Below are 27693 nucleotides of genomic sequence, written 5' to 3' on the forward strand. Positions count from 1 at the left end.
TCTTCAAATTAGCTGTTATATGATATATTTATACTGATATTTATTTTCTCATATAAAAAATTAACAGAACAAATTTCCTTTTTTAAATAAAACATTCCGCTTGTTTTTGTTTAAGTTCTCCAGTTGAGGATGTGCTGGTGCAAACTTACATTGATAATTATTGTTTATTTTTATCCAATGAGTTCCAAATTATGCAAAGAAATAAAAAATATTTTAAAAAAATGGGCCTGCCTTCGTGAGGGGACTGTATGTGGAGTTTGGTCGCCACCTAGTGGCTGCAGCACTCAACTGCAACAACAGCTAAATGAGAAAAAGTTTATTTTATCTATGAATTTACTCTTTTAAACTGTTAAAGACACAGTTGTTTCTTCAGGAGTGATCATCACCGCCGCTCCTCTGCTGTTGAGAAACTCTCAGGTCATTTTTGTTTCCACATCCGATGACGATTTAAGACACTTAGACCTGTTTGAAGACGTTCCTGTGAAAGTGGGATGATGCTCGCCGTTAGGCTACATCAGACATCTGTTATTTGCCTCGAAACTTCAAGTTTGCGTTTTCATAAAGCCCTTTCAGACTCATCAAACAGAAAAAATGAGCCTGTCTGAGTAACAGACGTCAGAATGTGAACCAACCTTCATGTGTTCTCACTGTAGAACCCCGGCACAGGTTCTTTCCTGACAGACCCGGCTCCAATGATGGTTCAGAACAGGATTTGGCTCACCACCCACTTTTCAGACCCCCCTTCGCAGGGCTGGAATGCTGCATATTTGCTTTTAAGGCAGTGGGCGGGGCTAATTGGCCACATGTAGAAGGTGAAAACAAACACTTTGGACTGTGGACCAGCTCACAAACACGCTGAAGAATCTACAAGATTCCCGGTACCAGAAACCTGCGGCTCAGCGGTCGACTCCAATGGAGATTCTAGATTTGGTTCTAGGTGATTGCTGCATATTCGGTCCCATGTAGGAACCCTAACGGGTCCCCAAAGCTTCTTCTAGAGTTGGAACGTGGTTAAGGGGTCACAGAATGACTGGCAGAGGTTTGAGCGACACGCCTTCCATCTTCTGGAGTTTCAAGACAGATCAAGGGCATCTCTTCTCCAGTTCCAGCCGGGTCTCCATCAGCAGCTGCAGGACAAACCCAGTCATCGGTGGCAAAGAACCGGAAAACCGCCGGTACGATGTCCCCTGAGGCGGGCCTAGCTTATTTACTGATATTATTTTACATTTTAAGAATTGTTGACAGACCTCTAGGGGGCCTGTTTTTTTGCAGTGTGGATGTTTCCTTTGGAACCAGCGTGGTTACCATGACGACGGCAGCATTACTAGGACGTGGGTCTGAGCGGCAGGTGAAGTTCTCCCGTTTGGGGGGCACAGGCAGCAGCGGAGCTGCTCCGGATTTGGCGCTGAGGTAATAATGTGGGAGTAATTGCAGCTCCTGGGGGGGGGGGGGGGGGGTGCAGAGCTGGATGACTGACAGCTTATTTAATCAGACACGGTCAAGAAGATGAGGAGAGCGGTTCAGGAACAGGAAGTTAATGAAGCTGGAGGGATGAGCGGCAGGTCCAACGGCGCCGCTGCGCTCGTCTGTCTCCCCGTAATTGAAACCTCGCCGCTGCTGACTCGGCTGTTTTCTGGAGAGAGAAGAAGAAAGCTCTGCGATGTAGCTTCAAGCTAAGCGACAGTCTCATTAATGTGATACACAGTTTGGACAATAGTCTGGAGACGCTGACAATGACACCGACACCGACTTTAATGACTCTTTAAGAGAGACTTGGTTCAACTTTAGAGCTTCTCCTCCTCAAGTCTGTTCCTTTGGATTAAGGTGTGTGTGTGTGTGTGTGTGGGGGGGGGTGTCTTTGTGTGGAGCAGGTATGATATGGACCTGAAGAACAGCTCCTATAGTGTCAAGTCTCCAGTCCTCAAGTCTGGATCAGGTGTTCCCACTTTGATGTGACTCCCTGTGACTAGTCACCTGTAAGAAATGTGTGGAAAGAAACTTACGGACCCATGAAAATGGTGTTTTTAACATGTTCCTGTGGCATTTTTCTGACGATGGAGGACATATTTAAAGAAGCATTTGAGTATTTCTTTATCTAAATTGTTGTGAATCAGACAAAGAAATGCAGTTTGAAATAGAAGATGCACTCGGCCACGAGTTCCCTGCTATGAACTCTCAGCGACGGGGAGGGGAAACTGCAGAAACTATGTTCTAGAAAACTAACTGATTATTTCCAGTTTTTTTTTCCCCTACACCTATCCCTGCATTCTGCCACCAGGGGTCCTCGGCAGACTTGTGCTGACCTGTGACCTGCCCCAGACTGCCCCCTGAGGTGGTGCTGCCCCTCCTGGAGTCACCTTTCAGGAGTGCTTACGCTCTCTTACGAAGCTGACGGAAGCGAGCCGGTCCTGCTGAGTCATGCTTCTGCAGAGATAAGTGCGGCTCGGTGAGAGTATGTTTCTGTCACAGGGGAATATTTGTGTTGCTAAGCAGGAAAATGATGAGTTGGGAGAAGACAGAAAGTTAATCTGCTTGAGATAAGACGCGTTGGGCTTGGGATGAAATCTGAAAGCATATTTCCATAATTTGCTGCACATCAGAAGCAGCATTTAGTTTGGATGCGGCGCTCCTGGCCTCAGAAACATTTCCATAATCCATCCAGTGTGTGCAGAATTCCTCCCCATAGTTCTGCAGACTGCAGCTGATGTCAGGCTGATAATGTTTTACTGTTTGTGTTTGTTTCTCCTCCTGAACGGATGCATTTTCATCAAGGAGGAGACTTTTCTGCTCCTGCATTTAACTTGGATCGATTTTAAAAACACGTCAAGCAGATTCATCAGCAAAAAAAAAAACCTCTGATGATAAAGAACAAGTCAGAATTATTTACTATCATGGGCTATCATGATAGTAAATATATATATACTATCATTTCTCCTTTGGGAGATTAATAAAGTTTATAATCTATCTATCTATCTATCTATCTATCTATCTATCTATCTATCTATCTATCTATCTATCTATCTATCTATCTATCTATCTATCTATCTATCTATCTATCTATCTATCTATCTATCTATCTATCTATCGTTGCAGTTTTTACTGAAAGCTGGAGGAAAACAGCATCATGAAACACTAACATGACCTTGACAAAATACCACTAAGCATTATGGGTAACCATTTTTCAGGAGGAAAGTCCAGTACCCTGGAAATTTCCCAGAAGTCTCTGCAAAAAAACGGTGTTCCTCAAAGCTCACTGCTTGGCAGAACTTTTGGTCAGAACTTTGTCTAAACACCTTTAAAATGACAAAAAGTCCAAATCTGCAGCTAATCCATTTCAAAACTCTTCACAGAATTTACTACACTGGACAGAGGATGTTCAAGATGGGTCTCAGTAACTCAGACATTTGTCAGCACTGTGACAGTAATCTACCTGACAATTACATGCATGCACTATGGTTCTGCACGCCTGTCCAGGCTCTCTGGCAGCAGGTATGTGCCGATCTATCAGTCTGGCTTAAGGTTTCAATCACAGCTTCACCGTCACTTTGTGTGCTTGGTGACATGAGTGCCATCGATGTAGAAGGAGGATTAGCATCTATCATTTTCATAACTCTTTGCATTGCTAAAAAAACTATTTTAATAAATTGGAAAAGCAAGAAAAATATAAATATAAGTCAACACAGAAATCTGCTGCTTGATCATATCAGCTTGGAAAAAATGTCAGCCCAAAGTTCAAGTAACTTCGAAAGAATTCGGTCTCTCTGGTCTCCCATAGCTAACTCCGTGACTTAGGGGGTGGGGGGGGGCATGGTCGTCGCTGCTCCTTGCCCTTCTGCCGTGGGCCGGGGGTCGGGGCCTCCGGTGCCTGGCGGGGGTTGTTGGGGGCTCCGTTGGTCGGGGGATCGGGTCCGGCGCCTGGGTGGGGCGGGCTGGGGCGCTGCGTGGTCCTTTGGGCTTGGGTGTGGGGGTGCGTGGTGGGGGGGTGGGGTGGTGGCCTGGCTTGGGGGGGTGGTCCCTTTGCCTGTGCTGGGGGGGGTCGGCGGGGGGCGCTGCTCGGGGGGGGGGGGGGGCAGCGGCGCTGGATGGGCTTCCCATCTACGCCTGGGGCTGGGATCGGCCCTTCCCTGGCTCTGGGGCGGGACGGGACAACCCTCTTGGGGCCCCCGGTCGCTCTGGGTGTCCTCCGCTTCGGCTGCGGGGTCTGGGGGGGGGGTGGGGTGGGGGATCTTGTCGGCCCTGACCTGTGGGGGGGCATTCTGGGGGAGGGGGGGGGGTCCACTATTGGTACGGGGCAGGGGGGGTTGACGGGTCGGGGTCTCCGCTGAGGCCATCGGCGGTTTCCCCGGCCGGTTGGCTGCCTCGGTCCCGTCGAGGCCTGACCAGAGCTCTTCTAGGGCCGGCGTTTGGGGGTGGGGGCCTGGGCTTGCTCCGGGGGGGGGGGGCGGCGCTTTCTGTCTCCTCTCTCTCTGTGTGTGGGGGGGTGGTGCTGGGCCTGGGGTGTCGGCGCCTCCGGGTGTGGGGCCCCTGGGCTGGGTGGGCCTGGCCCCCTTGCTGGGGGGGGGGCGGGGGACAGCTGTTTGACCACCGGGGGACAGTCTATCAGCTGTCCCCAACTTAGCCCCTTCCTCATATAACCTCATAATAGGGTGAGGGGGTGGGGGGCTTAGCCTGCGATGAGTCTTGGGGGGGGGGTTTACTAGGCAGTGGCCCCCCTCCTATGGTTGCCGTATGGAGTGGGCCCCCCCTCTTTCGGTTTTATTTGCACCTTAGACATGTAGGGCCCTTGGTAGGGGGGGTGCTTGGACATCACTGCCAGCAAGCAGCGGATGTCCTCCTAGCACCCTACCCGCCAATTTTAACCGCACCTTAGACATTCAGGGCCCCTTGGTGGGGAGGGTGAGGGGACGTCACTGTGAGTAATCAGGAGATGTCCCCTTAGTGCCCTACCCGCCAATTTTAACTGCACCCCCCTTAGTACACACACCCCTCCCCCCTCAATATATACATCCCAACATAAACACACACACATGCACACACACACCATCTCAAACACACATACACGCACACACAATTTGCAAGGAAGGTGGGACCTGGGTCCATCTGTCCCCTGCCTCTTCCCTGGTGGGGGGTGCGGGCCCCCCTTTGCAACGGCGGCCGTGTCCCCGGGGTGCCGGCTTCCTGGGCCCGGCGGTGCTCTCTCCGCGCGGTGGGGGAGTTCACATTACATCTGAGCCGGGGGTGTCTGGTCCCTGGGGGGTGGGTCCTGGTCGTTGCCCCTGAGCGCTGGGCCCCGCCAAATTTCCAACTGTGGCCGAGCCTGGTCGGGCCATATTTATAACACCCCTTGTGGGCCCTCTTTTTTTCCCCGGGGTTCCCCCCTCCTGGGCGGGGGCGGCGGGCCCCCTGCCTCGCTCCTCCCTGGACCAACCGTGGGCCGGGCGGATGGCTGCCTGGAGTGCGGAGCGGGTCTCCCTTGGGGGGTCCTGGCTCGTACTTGGGGTTGGGGTGGGGGGATGCCCGGAACTCCTGGGTGGTGGTGGGGTGCTCGTTTGGGGCTGTGGGCGTCCTTCTCCGGTGGGGCTCTGCGTTGGGTTCTCCCGGCGCGGCGGGGGGGCTGCTCTCCTGGTTGGGCTGGGGCAGCGCTCTCTTTCCCTCCGTGCTTCCCTGCTCTCTGGCTCTGGGGGCCTTGCGGCGGCCCTGCTGGCCCTGGCCTGGGTGGCGGGCTTGGTCGCCCGGGCGGCGGTTGTTCCCTGCCGGTTCCCGTGTGGCGTTGGGGGGATTCCGGCTGCCGCTGCTGCTGCGGTGGGGGTCTTGGGGTGGGGATGGCTGGGCACTCTCCCTCCTTCTTTTCACGTTCCACCATCCATTTTAGAAGAACATAAAACCTCACCTGAGCACTGGTGTTAGCTCACCTTTGCACTAATAGCTTGCATGACTGAATGACTGAAATATTTCACACTAGTTGGTTATCAGGCATAAGTATGCGTGTGAACACTATCTGGTTTGTGTACATGTCGACAGGTGGACATTTTTGCAGCTAGCAAAAATGTGTGTGTGGACGGGCCCCGCCCTTTTTGTACTGCATTTGAACCTTACCATAATGATTAACAACCAGTAAACTTGTTGCTTTATGCTGCTTCATGGTCTTATCCCCCTTCCCCTCCTATTATCACCCCCTACCCCCCCCTCTCTCTAGCGTCCCTCTCTCTTCTTCCCCTCTTTCCTTTTCCGTCCGGTCCAACACCAAAGATTTTCAGACATGATTGAAATTAATAAAGTTTGGCCTCAATTACAAAAGGGGTTTATTCAGACATACCTTTGGTTTGTCAGAAGATTAATAACCCCTCTTGTTAAAGCAAAATATGTCCAACACAAGAGGCCCTCAGCTCTCGTCTGTCTGCCCAGCTGTTGGACAGGACAAGTTAAAAAAAAAAAAAAAAAGCTCACTGCTTGGCAAATATAGACCACAATGCATTGCATCTGAAAAATGTGACATTTTCAAAAACATGTTTAAATGGACTTTTTATGTCATTCAAGTTTCCTCATCAGAACACAGTGGATTCATGAACAATCTCTGTATAATGTTCACATTTATCAGCTTTTTACTTTAGAAAAATGTCATATTTGGCGTTTCAAAACATTAATAAATTAGTGATGAGGAACTGGATATTCTCGCACTCTGCTGTCTTTTAGGGAGAGAATTCTACGGTGGCCCTGATGAGACAAATGTTCTCATTAGAGTGGCTCTTTAACCCTTTGCCTGCCTGCTCCACCAGGACAGGACATTTAGAAAACATATTATTACAAACATGAATTGTGTTTTTACTCTCTTAAGGCGTTAATATGACTTTAACTGATGTTACCTTGGTTGGTTAAAGGTTTAAGAGGGATTTGCTGATGTCATTTGCACTTCAGGGCCACCGTAGAATTCAGACATCACCATAGATTAACCATAAAGTGACTCACACTACAGCTTTGTGTCTGAAATGATTCCCCTTTTGACAGAAACGTCAATTTGGTTTGACCTGGGTTCAGATCTTGCAGCAAAGTGGTCCAGACCTCCTTTTCCGAGGCGTTCCCAGGCGACGCTTTATAAGAACTGGAGCGCCTGAGTGTGACGTCATCCACAGGAAACGGTTCACTTCCTGCTCCAACCAAATGAAGTCAATCCAGTCGCCATATTTTTTTGATACGGACACCACCATGTCGAACTTTGGGTTCACTCGCTTTCAGACAGTTCCAGAGCGTCTGCACATCCAAACCAGCAACGCTCCATCTGTGACAGGAAATGACGACGCTTTCTTCATTTCCTGGTTATTCTTCCTCACAGAACCTCAGTCCTGTGGACCTCGGACCGCTCTTTGACCACGATTATCCTCAATCACCAAACAGATTTCCGTTTCCAGGAGATTCCAGTCGATAACAGCGGAAATTACAGAGGAGGAGAGAAGCTGGAACCATTCTGTCCGAGAGAAGCTCGGCTCCTCCAGGAGCAGAAACATCAAGCTGTTAATAAGAGGCTGGATGATCCGAGCTGCTGCTGTTTGTGCAGCTGACAGAGACTTCTGCACGATTGACTTTGGATCTTTATCTCCAGGCAGCAGAGGATGAGGAGGGTTTTTGTCTGCAGGATTCAGATCAGGTGAATCTTCAGCGCTCAGATCATGAGGATCAAAGCTGCTCTGCATTGAAGCTTCAGTACGTTTGAGCTCGTTCTGAATGACTTTACAGCTGATTTTGGTGAAGGAAATCTAGCAAAAACCAGCTTTTCCTCCATGTTTGATCCCACGTTTTCAGGAATGCCTCTGTTCTGAGCGGGAAGGTCTGCAGGCAGAACCGGGTTTGGGTCGGGGCGGCTGAGTCCGTCATCGACGCTGCAGATCTGAGTGAAACTTTGCTGCATGAGTGTTCAGACACGTTCATGCGGTTCAAATCCTAAAACCCACACAGACTAACGTTCCCCGCGGTGTAATCCACACTGCGGAGAATCCCGCCGCGGCTGCGTTCTCCTCACACTCTGTGAGCTCTGGGTTCAAGTCGGTCCGATTTGTTCTGCCAGTCGAAAAGCTTTGCTTCTACTTTCTCTCAGCATCCGAAGCTTCATGTCAAGTTATAATCCTGTCAGCCTCCAAAACCTGAACCGCCACAAACACAAATGATGAAAGAACCTGACTACGAGGGCGTTGCCGTGGCAACACGCTGCACACCGGCTGCCTCAGTTCCCTCCGGCAAAGCGGATGAGGATCATTTGTCTAAAGAGCAGAGAAATGGGATTAAAAAGTTTTTCAAAAAAAAAAAAAAAAAGCTTCTTACCTGAAAGTGGGGAATGAAAGATCCTGACAAAAGACGTTCAAATCCAGCTGAGGTGAAGAGGACACAGATGTCAACCCAGGCGCGCACGGGGAGTTCAGAAACTTCCTAAAGAGCTGCAGGTTTCTGCTTCAGGTCACTTTGAAGAAAAAGCATCGCTGTTACGCTCACAAACAACAAAACTTCATCTCTAAGAACAAAAAGAAGAGAAGAGATGCTGATCTAGTATGATGCTGCCGCATGCAGAAGTCTACTGACGTTCTGTCAAAGAAACTGGTTTAAGAGAATCACAAATGCAGTGGAGTGGAATCCTCCAGCTGGCTCGTCTCTGCTCCTGACCGTGGACCCCCCCTCTGGATCGTCTGGCCCCCCCAGTCGTCCCCCAACTCTATCTGGATGAAGCTCGTCTGCTGGGCTAAACATGGAGTTGTAGAGTCAGATAGAGAGTTCTGGTCCATCCCCTGTCCGTCCTGGGGGAGGATCCCTCCGTCATGTGGACACCCCTGATGTTACTACTGTTCTTTTCCCTGGAATCTGAGTTTTTCCTTAAACAGGCGACAGGCGATGGACCAGAATTCTTAGAGAATTCGCTTATCTGACTCTACAACTACATGTTTGCGTGTTGTGATCACTAAGCAGAGAGAAGGAAAATAAATTCACAGATTATTCTAGAACGACCTGAAGAAAACTGGATTTTTTCTTCTGGGCAGCAGAACTGAAAACCGGTTTGAGGAGAAGTTCTCTGTCTGCATCAGCAGCTCCTCCAGGTCAGATTCAGTTCTTTATTCATATGTGGAGAGGAGAACTGATGGATATTTTATAAGGTTACAAAAAAAAAACATCTATTCATCTAAAAATTAAGTTTAGAAAAACTTCCTACAGTTGATCCAGGACATTGTTTTTGTCAAAAACCTGGTTAAAAAGTCACTTTTTGGGTCTGAAGAGTCTCGTGATGTGAAGGTTCCCTCTGAAAAGCAGATGATTACTCATCAGCAGAGAACCAATCAGAGACGACGGAAGGAGAACCTCCAACCTGCTGAGAAACCCAACATGAAACCTGCTGTCCCCCCCCTCTAAGGCCTACCCGGCCGCCGCCGCTCCTCTTCTGTCAGGACGTAATGCTGCAGGATCACCCAACGCCACACAGGTGCATGCTGGGAGGCGATTCGGAGCAGGTCAAAGCTCGCCTGGCGAGGAGAAGACTGAATAAATCGGTTCAGTGAGCCGAGAGACCTGCAATAAAAGGAGGCTAAGTGCACAAATGTGCATGTTTGAGAGTAAATGGAAACATTGAAACATTCAGAGGGAGGGGGGGGGGGGGGGGGGGGGGGCTTCAGCAGAAACCTGTAAAGTCAGACGTCTGAACACCTGAGCGGCTGATAATGGAGGGAAACCGCTGACGCCAAGACGACTACCAAAACGCCAAACAGACAGAAAGTCCCATCATCTGTCACTTGGTGTTTGAAACTTGTTCTCTACGTTTGACCCGCCCCCTGGGGGAGTGGTCAGCTGGACACAGCCGAGCTAAGGAACTTTAGCTCACTTTCATTGGAAGGGGCGGGGCCTCCCAGCTGCAAAACCTGGAAATGGGAGGAGAGCTTACCCCAGCGGGGGCGGGGCTTGATCTAAACATCTATGGAGGGTCAGATGTGAGCGCCATAAAACCGAAGGGAAGGGATGTAATAAAAACTCATAAATGTGGAACAAACGTGATCCAAGACATTTTTGATCTACACTCCTCCAGGAGAAAGAGTGAGGCTTTTCCCATCAGCCCTTGGGAGGGACCTGTGGCTCCTCCTGTCCACCTTCGTCGTCCACACATGCAGCCGGCGTCGCTGGCGGCCCGTTAAACTGTCACCTCTCCTCTCCGTGGCTGCTGTGTGGGGGTTAAAGATAATTGGCTCCTGCGGGACTTCACCACTTTAACTGTTTCCTCCCGAAAGTCTGAAGTTAGCAGAAACAGGCCAATCAGACGGCTGGCGGAGGTTCCCACCAATCAGCTGCTTCTCCACTAGCGAGCTTCGTTACAGAAGCAGCAGCAGACTTCCTCCCTAATTGAGGCTTATTAAAGGATGTGGGTGAGGGCAGAGAGGTTCTGCTCCATCAATTAGCTCCGCCTCCATGGTCTCAGTCATGTGATTGAAGCAAAAAAAATACATACAATTCATCCATCCATCATCCATCCATCATAAATCCATCCCATAAAGGGCGGCTTGTCCGTTTCTTATTTTTAATGAATGACCCCCCACAGACAGGAGGAGGTGGTCGTTTCTCATCTCCATCAAAGCTGCAGTTCATCACGATGCTTTTCAGAGTTTTCCACCAGTTTTGCTGGAATTTCCATCAAACAGTTTCCAGAAAAATCCTCACAGGACAAAAGTGATGAGGAGAAATGTCCTGATGGATCAGCAGGAAAAATCTGAACGGCGCATCACCCAAAGGGACCCCCCCCACCACTAACACTCTTCATCAGAGAATTTTAGATTCTGTGTAATTTACATCCCAGTATTATAAAATATTCTCACATTTTTAACAAAGATGTTCTGTTTTTCTGCTCTCAGTTCTCAAGAAATGTCTCTTTATTGAGTAAAAAGATTCAAAATGCTTCTCACGGCGCTTTGTGAAGAGGACGTCTTCATTTTTCATGAGCCGCAGTAAAACGTCCTGTTTTACTGCATCACTGTTGTGATGTGGAGCCTTTGTGTCAAGTTTAGGATGGATAAACGTGCACCTGTGCACGCGCACGTGCACGTGAAGGAGGGAAAATATATGCAGGCGTTCCCGGGACCACCAGGGGGAGCCAGACATCTGTTCTTCCTCTGGACGCTTGGTTTCCTTTTCTTTCTCTCCATCCTCAGCTTTTCTTTTTCTTCCGTTTTTTCCCCAACTTTTATTCCTTCTTTCTTTATAACTTCATTTCATTTAATCTTTCCTTCTTTTTCCCTCCTCCTTTCCAATTCTCCCAGACTTTTTTTTGATGATTTAGCCTCTATTTCCACCTTTTTTTCCTTTTTCTTCTCTTTCTTTCCTCAAATCATCTCATTCTTTGTCTTTTCCATCCGTTTTCTTCGTCTTCCACTCATCTTTTCCCTCTCCTCTCATCTGTCCTCCTCTTCTTATGGTCTCATCACTCATCTTTTCTTCCTTTCCCTCGTCTTTTTCTGTATTTCCATTTTTCATCTTCCTCCTTTAGCGCTCGTTCTCCTCTTCCTTTCTCTGCTGACCTACTTTAGGCTTCATTTCAGAGAATCTTGGAGGTTTTTATCTTCATTTTTAATCCCATCCTTCCCCACTTTTTATTTTCCTCTCTTTTATTCTCTCTCAGCGTTTTTATTCCCTCTCTCGTCCTTCAAGGCCTTCTTCAAGGCGCTGCTTCTTCTGCTCAGTCATCTTCATCTTCCTCTCTCCTCCGTGTGAGTCCAGATCAGAAATCGCATTCGCATAGATCCTGCTTCTCTGCATCTTTGACAGAGGAAGAGGAGGGTCTTCCACTGCTGACACCATGAAAAAACCCGGAGATGTTAATCTTCAGATAAAACACGGAAAGGAAAGAGGAGACCTTTGACGACGAAGAAAAGGCTGAGTCCTCTTGTGGAGACAGTTCCGTTTTATGTCTTGAAACTTTAATGCGGTCGTTTCCATGAGTGAGGATCCTGCTGCAGTCTGACGTCTCGGCCTGGTTTCATGCCTGAAAACGCCTTCAGGCTGCAGAATTCTGCACAACGGAATGTAAAACAGCGGATCTGATCCGATCATCACAGCGATGATCTGCTGAAAGACATCGGTCCAGGAGGAAACCTAAGTCTTAGATCAGACGATGGAAGAAGAACGTTTCTGTTTTCTTCTGCCGCAGCTTCAATCCTGAAGCTTCAATCATGAAGCTTCAGGATTGCTGCTACCCGCTGCGGTCACATGACCCCCTACAGCTGAAGAGTCCTGGTGTGACATTTGTGTAAATCTGGTGAGTCTTGCTCCTGTTGGTGTCATAGAGGTGGTGTCTGGACACAAACCGCAGTTACTAATTCATCCATCCTTCAAACGGTTGGTACGTCTGTGAACACACCTCCCTGATCGGTCAAAGTTTGACCTGCTTTGACCTTCAATGAGGTCCAATGGCTGTGTGTTCTGCACATGGAGCCCAAAAAACCGACTTCAAAACATGTGTAGCGACGCGTGAATGTGAGCGTTTTGAACGCGGAAGCCCAAAACGTGCACAGCGGTGCGTTCACGTGGACTTTTGGTTGGAGGTGGCCGCTTGAACGTGCGTTTCCGAGGCCGGCCGGTGTGAACGTAGCTTCAGACACTCCGTGGGACATTTACCCCGTTTGTCAGCAATCAGCTTAGAGGCCTGTCCAGAGGGATTGTGGGTAATTCCCCAACAACTCAGATACGTTTCTAAACTTCCAGCTGCAGCTCTCCCATGGACACATGGTCCGGTCCAGAGCCGTTTCCCTCTCCAGGTGTATGAATCATCAGCTGCAGACTCAGATGAGCGTTAGTCAGACTTTAAAGAAAGCAAGAAACAAAAATAAACCCTTTCAGGACGGAGAGGACCTCCGACTGCAGGACCGTCTGAATGCTTTCATGAGGAAGAAGCTGTGACCGCCTACACTGACGCCCCCCCCCCTGTGGATTCAGGCAGATGTGTGGGTAAAGGAAGCAGACGCAGGCGCAGTTCAGCCAGAAACCACTAGGAGGTCAATGACATTTATGAGATTTATGGAAAGCATGTATAAACCTTCTAAATGTCACTATTACTCATATCTGACAGTGTTCACTGAAGGAGTATGGGAGAAACATCCAGAAACGACCTGTTGTGTTGTGGAACCAGGACAGTTCACCACATAACCTCTAGGGGGCTGGTAACAAACAGCAGAGGCCAATCCCTGTTTCTGTTCAGAAGTCAGAAAATCCAGAAGTTTTTATGCATTTAGTTGACATTTTTTTCTCTTCATGACAGCTGTCGTCATAATTAGGGATCTGGTGCAGAGCTGGTCATCCTGAAACCACTCCGGTCCCTGAGCGGGTCACGAACCAGGGCATCAAAAATGAAAAAAACACGCCGTTTTCCCATAAGCATTAAAGTGTGACGAAGCAGCGTGACAGGGTGAAGGAAGGCGCTCAAAGTACCTGAAATGCTTTATTTAGTCCTTTCTCTGTTTTCCCACATGCTAAAGTAGACACAGATTTCACCGCTCGTTGCCACGGCGACTGCCTTTTTTAAGGGCGTTGACCCCGTCGCTCTGATCTGACAAGTCACTGAATTTTTTTTGCCATACAGCCAAACTCTTAACTTAATTGAATTAAGCCAAACTTCATTCGCCTTTAGTATTTTGACTGAAACTCCGCCCACCCTCACCTGTTCTATCAGCCCGCCCACAATTGCTGGAAAAGTAAAACGATTGGTTGGAATTATGCAGAAAAACTTGTCACCAGGTTCAGGCATCCATCTCCTGCATGGAGGTGGGAGGTTCATGTTTCTGCACCTTTGTCTTTTAACGTCTTTTTTAACTCCTCCAGCCTATGAAATGCCAGCCAGAGGGCCAATCAGAGGCTTGTCCCCCCACAGTCGTATTTCTGAAAGGGTGGGGGTCTGTTTCCATTGAAGTGCTGGGTGGGGGCTACGTGGTTGTTGCTGTCTATCAGCCCTAAACATAAAATATTTCACTTTCTGAATTCTCCTGACATTAACAGTGAAAAACAAACGACCCCTTCTGAGTTCTTAGGTCCACAGAACGTCACTTTTATCACTAGTGGAAACAAAAGCAGGAAGAAGACTGGAACCCAGACAGAGTTTTTATCAAACACATCAGAGGAAGCTGAGATTTCAAAATGTTTTCATTCCTTCTCTGTGTTTTTGGGCTGGCCTCGCTGCCGTCTGCACGCTCATTTATTAATGGAGTCGGTCCTTCGGTTCAAACGACTTCATTAGCTGCGACTTTGTGCAGATTTGAAAAGTATTTTTTAAATTCTGCAAAAATGAGCCTTTAAACCCACAGAGCGGTTCTGCCGTTCCACAGAAACAAGCGGGTCTGAATACAGGAGGACGGCTTCAATTCCCCACAGCAACATTACAGCCACGAGCGCCGGCAAACAGTCAATTAAAGGAAAAGGCTCCGGTGAAATCAAAGTCCAACAGATCCAGAGTCAGCTCCCACAGGAGCAGCAGAGAGCCTCGTTCAGGAGGAATTATGAGGCATTTCCATGCTGCGCTGCTCCAAATGCAGCCGAGGAGCATTTCTACAAAAGTCTTTTACATCAGACATGAACAAAAACCTGAGTGTGTGTGTGTGAAAACCGCTCTGATTCAATGTCCGCATGAATTAAGTTTGAATAAAAGAATCCAAAGGAACGGAATAAAGGTGGTTTTTCATTCCAGAATGTCATTATTGGAGGAAAAGTCATCTTAGCTTCTTAGGATCCATCCAACTTCAAGTCAAACTAATAAATAAAGTTTCCTGCAGAGGATCGGCACTGGGCGACAGTGAGGAGAGCGCCTCTTCTGGTCTTTGGGCCTGCTGACACAAATGTCTGATGTTTTATCTTCCGAGCTCAGCTCCTCCTCTGGAATCCTTTTTGTGGATTTCCTTTTTTCTCTGCGTTCCCGCTGCGATGGTCTCCTTGGCCGCCTCATTAGGCTTCGTTCATCTGGTTTACGGAGGACGCTCACACACACTCTGGGAGTTTCCTGCAGTTATTTGTAGCTGCTACGGCGGGAAAATCTGTGGAGCTCCTCTGTAATCAGGATTCATTTCTGTGTCATTCCAGCGTCTCTGGTAGAAATGCTTGTGGAGTCCTGCTCTCGTCTCTTTAATCCCCAACTTTCCTAATTTGCTGTGATTTAATTGCACGTCACATGTAATCAAATGTATAGTTAAGCATCATTAGGCTGCAATCACAGCAGCAGCGTCTGAACAAAACGCGGCCAGACCCACAATCGCATTTTCAAACCAACAAAGTGTTTGTGAGATCCGGCTGGAGATGCTGACGGCACGCTCAGCTGCCTATCGCACAGCTTGCTAAGCCATCCATCAAATTACCGCGGTAACCCAGCATCCAGCATCGACAGAAGACGGAGAGGAACCGGTGAGGAAGGAGATAACGGCGGAGGAGAGAAGCCAGAAGCAAATTAAAAAAGGGAAACAGAGGTGAAAACGATACAACGACAGAAAAGAATGAAAAGATGGCGAGAAGAAAAGAGGAGGAGGTGACGAAAACGTGATAACGGATTAGAAATGTGGAGATAAGTAAAGACAGGAAGTGATAAAAGGGAGGAGAAACACATCAGACGAAGAGAAAACACAGTAAAGTGTTGCGTTTGAACTTTTGTTCCGAGGAAACTTGTGGATTCTTGCATTTATGAGCAGAAGTCAAAAGGCGCTCAGCTTTATGACACCAAACCTGCAGAGACCAGAGGGAGGAGGAGGAGGATGGAGAGGAAGGTGAGGAATTATTCCCACAGTCTCTGTTGGTTTACAGAATAAACTAGAATAAGGTGTTTTGCTGAAGTCACTTTACTTTAGAGAAACTTTGAGCTCAGCGGCCGACCCAACAGAGCCGCAGACGCACGTTTGAATCCGTTCATGTTTTTCAGTTTGATGGTGGCGGAGAGCAGCCGTCAGGAGGATTTTCCTCCTATGACGCATTTTTTCATGTCACTTTAAAATGTATGTATTTGCTGTTTAAAGGTTTTTTAGTGGTTATTTTAAATGTTTCTGTTTACTTTTTTGTGAAATTGCGAAAGATAATTTTTTCAATTTTTTATTTTAATAGCTTTTTAAAAAAAACTTTTTCCAAGATGTTTTTTTATTTTTTGAGATTTTAATTTTAAAGATTATATTTACAAAAAATAAAAAAATAAAAACTGGGGTGTGAGGGGACAAGGAAACGTCTACAAAGAGCATTTCAACAATTATGGTTTTCTGTAATAAAAAGAGTTTTGGTGTTTATTTTTTGGCCTCTTTATTATCAACTAAATGTGTTTATGATGTAGTTTTGATTATTTGTGATCAGTAGATTAAATCAAAATGATTGTCTGGGATGTTCTGGTGTCCCTGCATGCCCTCAGCTTCACCTGCAGGAGGCGGAGCCTATTTCACAAATATCTCCGGTTTTTATTCATCTACTGCCTCAATACAAACTTAACCCTTGTGCTATCTTAGATGACCCCCCCCCCCCCCCCCCCCTTCCATTGAGGTGTTCTCCCTACCATGACAAAGGTGGATAAAGGTGGAAAGATTTCATGGAATCCATGGACACCAGTGAAGATCACAAATCATTGAAGAAAAAAGGTTCAGAGCACTGTCTAGTGGGTCTAGATGACCCAACTCCCAACGTTAAAGTGCCTAGGATAGCACAAGGGTTACAACCACAAATGTGCAGTTCGTCCTGGACACGGACATGTTGGGGATTTATGATATTGATATATGATATTAGCAAGAAAAATAGTCCAGGATTTTTACTTTTTATCTTGATGTCATCCTTTAGTCTTATATAATATTGCATGTCAGTTCTATAACATACATGAAGGAGTTTGGTCAGATAAACCCCCACCAGCAGAACAAACCCCTGCAGATCACAGGAACCACTTCCTGGATCTGCAGGGAAATATCGACTGGAATTTGGTTTTAGTGCAATCATCAGAACTTCCCAGTTTGGATTTATGTTGGAGAACGGTCCAGTGAATCGTCGTTGGGATTCAAACGTGGATCTATTCTCCATAAACATGGCGGCGCCGACAGACGCAACGTCAGCCAATAGGACAGCAGCACCTGGTTCCTCTTTAGATCATTTAAAATCGCACCTGTGCAGATGAGGAGGAAATCTACAGGCGTCCTCCTCATCAGATACCCGGAGACGTTTCTATCCGCCAGGATCTGATGGCTCAGGATGACAGGATGGTTGTTGTCGACATGTCGCTGTGGTCGGTTCCACCGTCTCCTGCATGTGAACGGTCCTGATGCTGAGGAACATCAGTGAGTCCGTTTCAGTTCTTCCAGTTCACAGTGACGGGAACGAGTCTCTGCTGCCTTTAAAGACAAACTCGGCTGCATTTCCTGCATCTCTGAGGCGGACCTCTACGTTTTTTCTTGTTATATAGTGATTGTGTTTTCGTTGTCGTTGTTCCTCTGCGGCGGCAGGTTGTTCGGCGTGTTCCTGGAGGTTCAACCTTCATATCTGCTGGACTTTGACCTTCAGATGAATTTGAATTTGGATTATGAAACCAGAAGCATTTGAAGCTTTTCCAGGTAAAAATCCAAACATGTTTGGATAATAAAGACATTTTGGCCTCAGAAGAACTGATTTACCGCCTGAAGCCTTAGTCACATGACCTGTAGAGGTTCTGAGCTGAGGAGATCAGCAGTTTTCCATCAGAGAACAGAAAGACTTGTGTGAAAACCTCAAATCTGGATTACAGAGACACAGCTTAACAAAGAAAACAAGCGATTCTGCTGAGGAACGAGGAGCGCTCGTCTCTACGACCCTCCACAGACCCGATGACCTAAAACCAGCAGAACCGTACCGGTCCGTGGGACGGAGGCTTTTATTTTGGGCTGTGAGGCTCCTGGAACGTTCTCTGTTTCAGCACTAAAGTGAAAGAGCGGGGCAAACACTCTGACCGAGGTGCAGCTAGTTTCTGTCATCAGAGTTCTAAAATAAAAACAGATTTCAGATTTCCTGGTTTCTCCGTGAATCCAGGATGTGGAAAATCTTCATCCTGAAGGATTTTCTTCTTCCTCCAGATGAAAATGATGAAGATTTTGCTGACGTTGATCGCAGACGCTGAAAGCTGAGACCAACACGGCCGCGCAGAAACTTTCACAAACTGATGTAATGATCTGAGAGAGATCCGTCCTGATGGCGGCTCGCCGCAGACCCAAAGTTCTGAAAAACTCAGAGGACTGAAACTCCGCCCCCTCAGGGATGATGGAGCTCAAGATCATCAGAAAACCAAAGATGAATCACTTTCTAGTTTTACCTCTTTGTTCAGTTTCAGTGCTCCCCCCCATAAGAGCCTGAGGAGTCGTGGATCCGCCTTAAAGAATCAGAACAGTGAAAACACCATGATGAAGGCGGCGGCGGCGGTTCGCCGGCAGCAGCTGCTCCTCTGAATTCCCTCCTCGTTATCTCTTCCCTTTTCTTTCATTTCCTCCGTCGCTCTCCGCCTGTTTGACTTTACGTCTGCTTGTTGTGTTTGTATTTCATGCACACAGCAGGAAGTCTGTTAGGCGGTGATTAGCGAGGAAGACGCAGCGATGCTGCGGCGCTTTGAGCATCAAGCACAGGTGACAGCGTGCTGCAGGTTGGCGGTGGGCGAAGGTTCACTTCCTTTTTAGCCTCACGGACAGAAGACAATCTTCAGGCTTTGGGCCGCAGACTCTTTCTTCATCTCTTCTCTTCATCGTCTCATCCTGAACTTTGCCGTGTTGGTTCAGCACTAATGATGCATTCAGGTGCCTCTCCTCAGCGTTGGAGGTTTGATCAGGTTGGCGTGGAGCAGCCATGTGTGAAATTTGCTCATTAACGCTGAGCGACATGTGACGTGGGACTGAGAAGACACTCGCAACAAAACTAGTCCAAAGTACAATAAATAACCGCTTCCAATGAGAGAACGCCGCTGTGGAACGCCACTGCAGAACGCTGCTGCGGAACGCCGCTAAGAGCATTCCTGAGAGCAGGAGCGCCATCAGAAAACACCTCTAAATCTAAATTTTAAAGCATGTCTTTGGTTCATCCGAAGGTCAAGGCCTGAGGTCACATGAAACGCTGGTTTGTTCTGAAACGTCTTTAGAAAATGACAAATTTGAGAAAAAATTTCAAACAAAGCTGACCTGAAGATTGCACGACCTGGGTGCAGAGGTAGAGCGGTCGATCTCTGATTAGATAACCACAGGTTTGATTCCCACCCTGCATGCCCATGTGTTGAATTGGGCAGGACACTGAACCATTATTGCTTCTGGTGCCATGTAAGGAAGGCGGGGTCACCATCAGTGCGTGAATGGTGCCGCAAGGCACTGTGGGCCTTAAAGAAAGGAAGAAAGCGTTGTATAGGTATGCGCCATTTACCTTCCGTTACACAAGTGACCACGCCCACATCTAACTCACTCCTGATTGAGAGAGAGAGACAGATAACTTTGAAAAGCTTCATAGGACCAGGAACAAAAGATGTGGACTGAAATGTAGGGACTGTAGTTCCCGAAGATCCCCAACAATTAGCCCCAAATCCTCCATAAACTGAAACTTCCTCCTGAGGGTCAGACGTGGCTGCAGAAGCACGTCTGAGGTCACGTGACCTGCAGCAGCAGCAGCACTCCTTTGTCTCGTGAAATGACACGTGTCACAGCATCCTGATGATTTTTTCACAAACACACACAGACTGTGTTAACTGTTAGGTTGTGTTGCAGTAAATCACAGCTATGACAGATGGGTGTTGCCAAGGGGAAAATATACAGCAATTTAAGCATCACAGTCTCACAGTGAGTAATGGCAGAGCGGAGCGAGCGGCGGGAAAAAGGCCAGAGACGGGAACAGTCAGAGCCGAGCGTCTGACAAACTGTCTGCCTGCTCTCATCCGTCTCCACGTCTGCCTGGGTTTGTATCCATTCATCCGGGTCTTTTGTCAGCTGTCTGTTGGAGATGTGAATCCGTCTGAATGTGAAGCTGAGATGCGGCTCGGCGGCGGCGGATGTTGACATCTGGAGGACGTCAGTTTATGACTGACAGGAGTCTAAAATAACGCCGGAGTTTCTGCAGAGAACAATCCAGACTTCAAAACCACAGACGTAACGTCCAAATAAATGTCACCGTTTTGGTTTTTCCTTCTCCACATTGTTTTCTGAACAGACCAAATAAACCAAATGGGGTTCAGCTTTGAACAGGAAACCTCACCAGAGTCTGTGGCGGTCTGGGTCGGCCGGCGCTGACAGCGGGGCGGCGCTGCACTGGAAGCCTGAATGTTTACCTGATTTTAGAAAACAAGAATCCATCGGATGTCACGATCTGAGACAGAACAGCCAGAATGAAGCAGGAAGTGGGAGGGGCATAGGGACTGGAGTTTGCTCCGCCCACTTCAACGTTTTGTAAATGGACGATTTGTCAGGAAAAAGTAAAGTGAGAGTTCTGTTAAGTCCACCAAGAGCTCCGCCCACATGTCCATCCCAAACATATAAAATAGGAATTTTTAACTTTTAAAAATAAATCAGTGTATAAAAATTTGCACCCAGCCTCTAGTGGCCGTTTGGGGAACTGCAACTCTCATTGCAGAAACTCTCTGACACCAACCTTGATGTTCTTTCCACTACTCTTTACTGTTTACGCCACGGGTGTCCAAACTTTCTATGGTGAGGTGAAAAACGCATGAAAAATGCAAAAAAAACTATTTTTCATTCCTTCGCTTAGAACAGAAACAAAAGTAAAAACAGTTTGATCAAAATGACTGTGGATTTCTGCTATGAAGAGCAGGTCGCTGCTTCAGCTGATGTAGCCGCTCAAAACGTCATCACCGTCAAGAAATCCTAAAAAGCTGCAGGGGAGCATGTGTTGATTTTCCGACAACAGCATGCGGGCCAGTAAAGATTTGAACGCGGGCCGGACTTTGGACATGCCGGATTTCCAGTGGATTCTGAAGTGCAGAAAAGCAGCTGATATAGAACCCCTTTCAGGAGTGTAGAGTTCACACGATCAACATAAACCAGCTGATTCTAACGACCTGCACGGTGGTGTAGCGGACAGCACTCCCACCTCACAGCGTGAAGTCACCGGTTCAAATCTCAGCTGGGTTCTTTCTTGTTTCCTTCGTGGGCTGATTGATGACTTCAGGTGTGCAACAGACTGACCCGTCCTTCACCTAGCAGCACCCCTGAAAGGGATTGGTCGGGTTCTAACGACGCATGGATGTGTAAACGGTGACAGTAGTTCACAGGAAATGCTATTTCATGTTGCCGGCGACATCTAAAGGGTTAATTTACATGTTTTTTTGTCCTGAATCCTGAAAATATTCCACCCTTAAACAGGAAACGGTCCTCATGTTCTCTCTGGTTCTGCAGAACCCAGGAGTCCACATCAATAAGACCCAGACAAAAGGTTTTGGAAAAGGCCGGCAGAGAAGCCGCATTAACCTTCGACCAGAGACACCACAGCACAATGACAGAGCTGCATCCGCCGCGTGCCGCCGCACTCGCCGCTTTTCACTTATTGGAGCTGTTTTTTAAAGCTGCCCGACAGAAAACAAGCGTCTCTTTGAGCGGCGGCAGCGCTGCTGTGCGTCTGTGAGCTTTTCATTTCTGCTGGATCTGTGGAGACCCGAAACAGATCACCTGCTTGTTCAACGTTCAGCGATTTTCCATTTTTTTGAGGATCTATGATTTTATTTAAAAAAAAAAACGGGATTACATTCACATACAAAGACTCATTTGAATACACTTTTTTTTTTGTGCATTTCAGCTCTTATCTTAAAAAGCTGAAACGTCTGATGTTCCTGCTTCAATCTGTAGTTCTACACTGAAGTTTTTCATTTATTGCTGCTTCAAAACCATAAAGGCAGTAAAGAAACTAAGCAAACAGCTGGTTAAACACTGAGCGTGTTCGCTCAGTTGGAGAATTTCTAAAACAGATAAACAAAACTAGAACAAATAGTTTGCTTTGACCGTCAGCAGCTGCATCCTTGAAGATGTTTCTGCAAAAGTTCAGTCTATTAACTAATGTCACTCAGTAGTGATGTCATAGCTGGAGATGAACAGACATATTTAACCTATATGAGTTATATTTTAGTATTGTTCAGACTTAATTTTGTCTTTCTGGAACATCAACGAACTGAAACCGTTCATTTCAATCTGATCATCTTCTGATCTATTATAAAGCGTTCCCACTGGTCTTTTCATTATGATGATGTCCTTTTAAGCCAAAATCCAAAAGCCTGTGTTGTTTTTTAGGACTTAGTTTCTGCAGAGCGGCAGGAGTTCATTAGAAATTCACCTCTGATTAGTGGGCGGGGCTGCTGACATTTATTGGGGTTGGTTTTTAAAATGATGTTTTTTCTGGAGTTCAACGTTCATCCTTCTTCTCTCTCTGCTTCATCCAACAGTCACGCATAAACCTCATCAGCTCTAAATGTGAACATAACGTTTAGCTTTGTGTTTTCATTTTTGAAAACATTTAGTGAAAAAAAGAAATACGAGGAAAATATTAATCATTAAACTTCATGTTTGGAACTTCCTGTTTCTGTTGTAATTCCTCTTCTGGTTTGAAACGTTTCCTGTCCTCAATCAAAAGTCTCAAAACAGCATAGAGACATATTTTAGTCCAACATTTTGTCTCCAACCAAATATTCCCTGGGATGAAAGTTATCTGGAAATTCCTGTTTGCATGTCATCTTCCAAACATCTGAGGGATGGAGGCTGGATTTGCTACAGTCATCATCATTTTGACTTCATCTCTCCTCTTTTATCTCCTCCCCGCCTGCGACTGCAGCTTTGATCTGCTCCATGTTTAATGAATGCGGCCTCTGAAACACTGGTCCACTTTAAGTCCAGGCTGAACTGCAGGAGGAGGAGGAGGAGAACAATCAGAGGAGGAAGCAGAGTGAGCCGAGGACCAGGAAGAAGCCGTTAAATAACACGGAAAAGTGAAATTGGGCGAAGAAAGGAAACACGGAAAGAGGACAAAAGAGGCAAAGCTGAGGAGATAAGAGGAGCAGAGTGAGGAGGAGAAAGACAAAGCGGGCTCTGTGGTGACCTCCATTAACCCTTCCTGTGCTCTCTGGCTGATGCATGAAGGAGCGGCGCCGCGGCGCCACGCGTGTGAGAACGTTTAAGGACGGCAGGTCTTCATTAGGTCAACATGCTGCCACTAAAGAAATGAGAAAACAGCAAAGACTCTGTTTTTAACGTGTTTTTGAGGCATTTTTCTGATGATGGAGGACATTTATGAAGAAATTTAAGGTCAAAATGACATTTCTCAGTATTTCTTTATTCAAATCGTTGTGAATCTGGATCAGATGAAAAAAATGCCGTTTAAAAAAGGTTTTGATGCCACCGTCTCTTTGCTCCGCCCCTTTCTGATCATCCATCTGCAGACCAACTGATCCATGAACGCCTTTGTGTTCCTGGTCTGAGCTGGAATCTGGATCAGAACCGGACGGATGGACAACTCTCATATTTATACCCATTTTTGTTGCACCGCTAAAGTTGGGTTGGGGGTCCGTAAGCTAGTGGGAGAGAGAGTAAACAAATGGATGATGGGAAGGCGGTGGGCTACGCCAACAGTCAGAGGTGAATTTCTAATGAACTCCTGCCGCTCTGCAGAAACTAAGTCCTAGAAAACGACACAGGCATCATCCACTGGCAACAGATGATCAAAGTGGGACTGAGGAACTGAAATGATGTTTCCACCATCAGTCCATGAAAACCTGGGAGTGTTCTGCTAAATCCAGATGAGTGGAGCAGAAGTTGGTTCTTGTCAGACTCGTACAGAAGCTGCATCCTCATGTAAAATCGCTTTGTTCTGTTTTAGGGATCCAGAGCATCATGTCCCTCTTATATCATCACAAAGGTAATGTGGACTCCTCCTCATTTTGGCGTAAAGCTCCACCTTTTTCCAGATTCTAGGCAGACTCAAGCAAATTTGATCTGAAATACATCCGGTTCACTTCGATTTACTGGGGCCGGATTAACGGTTCTCCTTTTCCCACCTCAGGGTGACACATGGGACAGAACTTCCCTCCATAACTACAATTCTAACCTCGTTTCTACTTTAAGTAATCATAGAAATATGTATTTCAATAAAGCCTTGGCCTGCAGGACTCCTGCTGAGACGCTCTCTCACTGATCTAATTACGTCTTCAGGAGCTTCTTCCAGAAAGAAACGGTGAATCCAAAGGGGGAAAGTTCCGGTTTTGGTGGAACGTGGAAAACCTTCCAATCAGCTGACGGCAACAAACCTTCTAGTTTCCAAATGTCCCTTCAGATTCATCCGGATGGCGAGCGTCTGCTTCCCGCGCTGCAGCCTCACACGTCTCCTGACAGCGTGTCGATGACGATGATCAGCCACAATTACGACTGTGCGGAAAGAGATGGAGCAGAAGTGGGTGGAGGGAGGACAGCAGCATTGATATGCTAATTTCTGTGGCACAAACAGCGACAGCCGCAGAATAGAAGGTTTCATTTTCTGTCTCACAAACCTTTCATTACGGCGAGAGCCGCGACCCGTGGTCACCGACGGAGAGACGCGCCCGGCTGACAGTCGAGCCTATTTCCTTTGTGCCGTTTCTTCACCAGAGCCCCTTTAAAAACTTTACAGAAATTGTAAAATGTTTATTTGATGATGTGGCTCCATGTTTCATGTTAGCCAGAAGCAAACATCGGCTGGAGGTGGAGTAGAGACGGTTTTACCGTCCCGCCGCGCATGTACGCCGTAAAACCAGCTGAAGTGATGAAGGAGCCACAACATCATTGGTCATTTATGTTGGCTAAGTGGAGACTGCTGCAGGGCTTTGCTGAGGTGTGGAGGAGGAAGAGGAGGAGGCTCTTTCATTTTGGATAAATGCTCCATCCCAGCTGCTCCGACATCCAACCTGGTTTTTCCCTTCATGAACAGAATTCCAGCAAAAGTCGCTTTCAGAGTCCCAGAGTTCCCGACCACAGAGAGGAGACTTCTGATCCACCTTAAACGCCGGCGGTGGAAGTTTGAACATCTGAGGCCAGAAAAGAGCCTGTGAAGGTGAGAGGTTCTCATCTGAAGCTGAGAATCCATCCACAAACTCATTTGTGCTCCGTAAGGACTGAGGGGAAACGGGGAGAAGGATCCTGAAAGATCTGGAAAAACCAGCAGAGCTGCTTCTTTGCTCTTCATGGATCAGAAGCAGTTCAAGTCTCTCACCTGCCTCTCTCTAATGAAAACGGGTCCAGGACTGTCCATGCATCAGCTGACCGAGACGGCTCAGAGAGGACGTCAAAGGCAGGACAACCCAACCCCGGTTCCTGAGATCCACCTTCCTGCGCCGAGTTCGGTCACATCTTCTGATCCAGCAAACAGCAGATCAGGAAAAGATGGACTGGGGGTCCACCTACAGCACAGGTGTCCAAGTCCAGGTCTCCAGAGCCAGAGTTATGGCTCTTGAGGACCAGGGTTGGCCAGTCCTGCTTGGACAGGTCCAGGTGACTAAGTAGGTGACTAAGTAGGGCCGGCTTTCGCAAAAATCAGCAGGATGTTGGCCCCCGAGGCCAGAAGTCTGACCCCCCCCAGACCTGAGGAACGTGGTTGTTCTAAGGAACTACGTTCACGTTGAAGTTACAAACAAGTTCGTTATCTGAAGATGGACCCGGATGACAGTGGACAGTTCAGAGCTGCAGCTCTGTTCCTGGATGAACCCACGCAGACACCAACATGCAGAACGTGTCCGGCTAACGGGCTGCAGACAGAACCTCAGTCATCCATCAAACATCCCACCACCAGCCGCCGCTCGGCTCTGCTCCAACCTTCCCAAAGCTTGGAGCTTCCTCGTGTTTTAATGAATGAACCGCTATTGATTGGTCATTAATTAACACATGAGCAGTCAACGCTTCTCTGGACAAACAAGCAAGCAGCTCAGCAAAGGTCAAGAAACTAATTAAAATACATTCAAGTTCAACTGTAGCCGACAGAGAGGAAGTGAGGAACCACAGAGCAAAAGTTTTCAACCAATCAAATTCTAATTAAGGCAAAGGAGGAATGTCTCTGTTTGATAATTATGTGCTTGTAACTGAGATTTAGTTTAAGTCTCTGTCGAACAGAAAAGCTGGTTTAACTCATGATTCATTTTAAAGAAACATTTTCCACATTTACCAAAGTAAGTGAATTAATGAGCAAAACTCCATCAGTCAGTCTAATGACAGACGTCCAGCTTCCTCTGATCACTGTGAGGCCACTTTATTAGGCACGCCTGTCCAAATGCTCGTTAATCCCAGCGTATAATCAGCCAATCACACGGCAGCAATTTGATGCATTTATGTAGACACAGTCCAGACTCAAACCGAACACCTGAACGGGAAGGAAGGTGATTGAAGGGATTTTGAACGTGGTTGTTGGTTCCAGACGGGCTGGTCTGAGGAATTCAGAAACTGCTGATCTACTGGGAGTTTCACCCACAACCATCTCTAGGGTTTACAGTGAATGGTCTGAAAAGAGAAAATATCCAGAGGGCAGCAGTTCTGATGGTGGAAATGCCTTGTTGATGCCAGAGGTCAGACTGGTTCCAGCTGATAGAAAGACAACAGGAACTCAAAGAACCACTGGTTCCAACCGAGATCTGCAGAAGAGCATCTCTGAACACACAACACGTCCAACCTGGAGGCAGATGGACTGCAGCAGCAGAAGAAGACCACACCGGGTACCACTGCTGTCAGCTAAGAACAGGAAACTGAGGCTACAATTCACACAGACTCACCAAAACTGGACCATAGAAGATGGAAAAACCTTGTCTGGTCTGATGAGTCTCCATTTCTGCTGCCACATTCAGATGGTAGGGTCAGACCCTGGAACCCGGAAGGAAAACACAGGTGAGTTGAATAGTAAGTAAACGATCTTTTTAATGAATTCAAAATGACTTGGAGACTTGATGTGGCTGGAGACTGAAGCGAAGCAGGTGAAGTAGCTTGAGGTAGTTATGGCTTGAGGCGAGGCTGGAGGTTGGAGTGAACTTGAGGCGAGACTGGAGGCTCTTGATGTTCTGAGAAGTTCTGTGGTACAGGTAATCCGGTGACTTAGGTGTCCACTCGTGGTCAGAATGTCCTGAAGGCGAGGCAATACAAGAGTTAGACGTGAACATGACCACTTAGACAAAACTAGACGTGAGACCAGGTTAAGCACCATCAGGGGCAACGAACTGGCGATGAATGCTGGTTCTGGATCTCCTTATGAAAGTCTAGTCAGTGATGAGGTGAGTGGACACAGCTGAGATGAATCAGGAGCCAAGCAGAGAGGGGAGGGGGAGGAGAGCTGACAGAGGCACCATGACATCAACAACATGAAAGCATGGATCCATTCTGCCTTGTATCAACGGTTCAGGCTGCTGGTGGTGGTGTCATGGTGTGGGGGACATTTCCTTGGCACACTTTGGACCCCTTAGTACCAGTTGAGCATGGTTCCAACGCCACAGACTACCTGAGTATTGCTGCTGACCATGTCCATCCCTTCATGACCACAGTGGACCATCTTCTGATGCTACTTCCAGCAGGATGAGGCTCCATGTCATCAAGCTGGAATCATCTCAGACTGGTTTCTAGAACATGAGATCGAGTTCTCTGGACTCAAACCTTCAGTTTCACAATAAAAGGCTTTTCAAGATTCTTAGTTCTTACTTTTACACAACATTTTACAGAAACTATAACATAATTAGTCTATTAGTAC

The 27693-nt window shown here is 47.3% G+C and overlaps 1 protein-coding gene across 1 annotated transcript; it reads right to left on the reverse strand.

The window, feature by feature from the left end:
• Nucleotides 1-6507: 6507 nt before the first annotated feature.
• Nucleotides 6508-27063, reverse strand: LOC110017651 (uncharacterized). Its single transcript, XM_078942044.1, has 6 exons — nucleotides 26900-27063; nucleotides 26732-26819; nucleotides 24248-24365; nucleotides 9395-9543; nucleotides 8314-8360; nucleotides 6508-8252 (listed from the first exon to the last, which is right to left on the reverse strand). Exons 3-6 carry the CDS (start codon nucleotides 24277-24279, stop codon nucleotides 8106-8108), a joined length of 375 nt encoding a protein of 124 aa, XP_078798170.1. The 5' UTR covers nucleotides 24280-24365; nucleotides 26732-26819; nucleotides 26900-27063; the 3' UTR covers nucleotides 6508-8105.
• Nucleotides 27064-27693: the final 630 nt, after the last annotated feature.

The sequence above is a fragment of the Oryzias latipes genome, chromosome 23, assembly GCF_053564925.1.
Source record: "Oryzias latipes strain Hd-rR chromosome 23, Olatipes_Hd-rR_3.1".
Taxonomy (NCBI): Eukaryota; Metazoa; Chordata; class Actinopteri; order Beloniformes; family Adrianichthyidae; genus Oryzias; species Oryzias latipes.

What these genes read in the sequence shown, in the direction of transcription:
- LOC110017651 (XM_078942044.1), bottom strand. Translation starts at nt 24,279, where the DNA reads ATGAATCTGAAGGGACATTTGGAAACTAGAAG. An exon ending in AGAGGAGCGGCGGCGGCCGG is followed by an intron (nt 8,361 to 9,394) that starts GTAGGCCTTAGA and finishes TCTTCACCTCAG; the next exon opens with CTGGATTTGAACGTCTTTTG. An exon ending in CTTTCATTCCCCACTTTCAG is followed by an intron (nt 8,253 to 8,313) that starts GTAAGAAGCTTT and finishes TCTGCTCTTTAG; the next exon opens with ACAAATGATCCTCATCCGCT.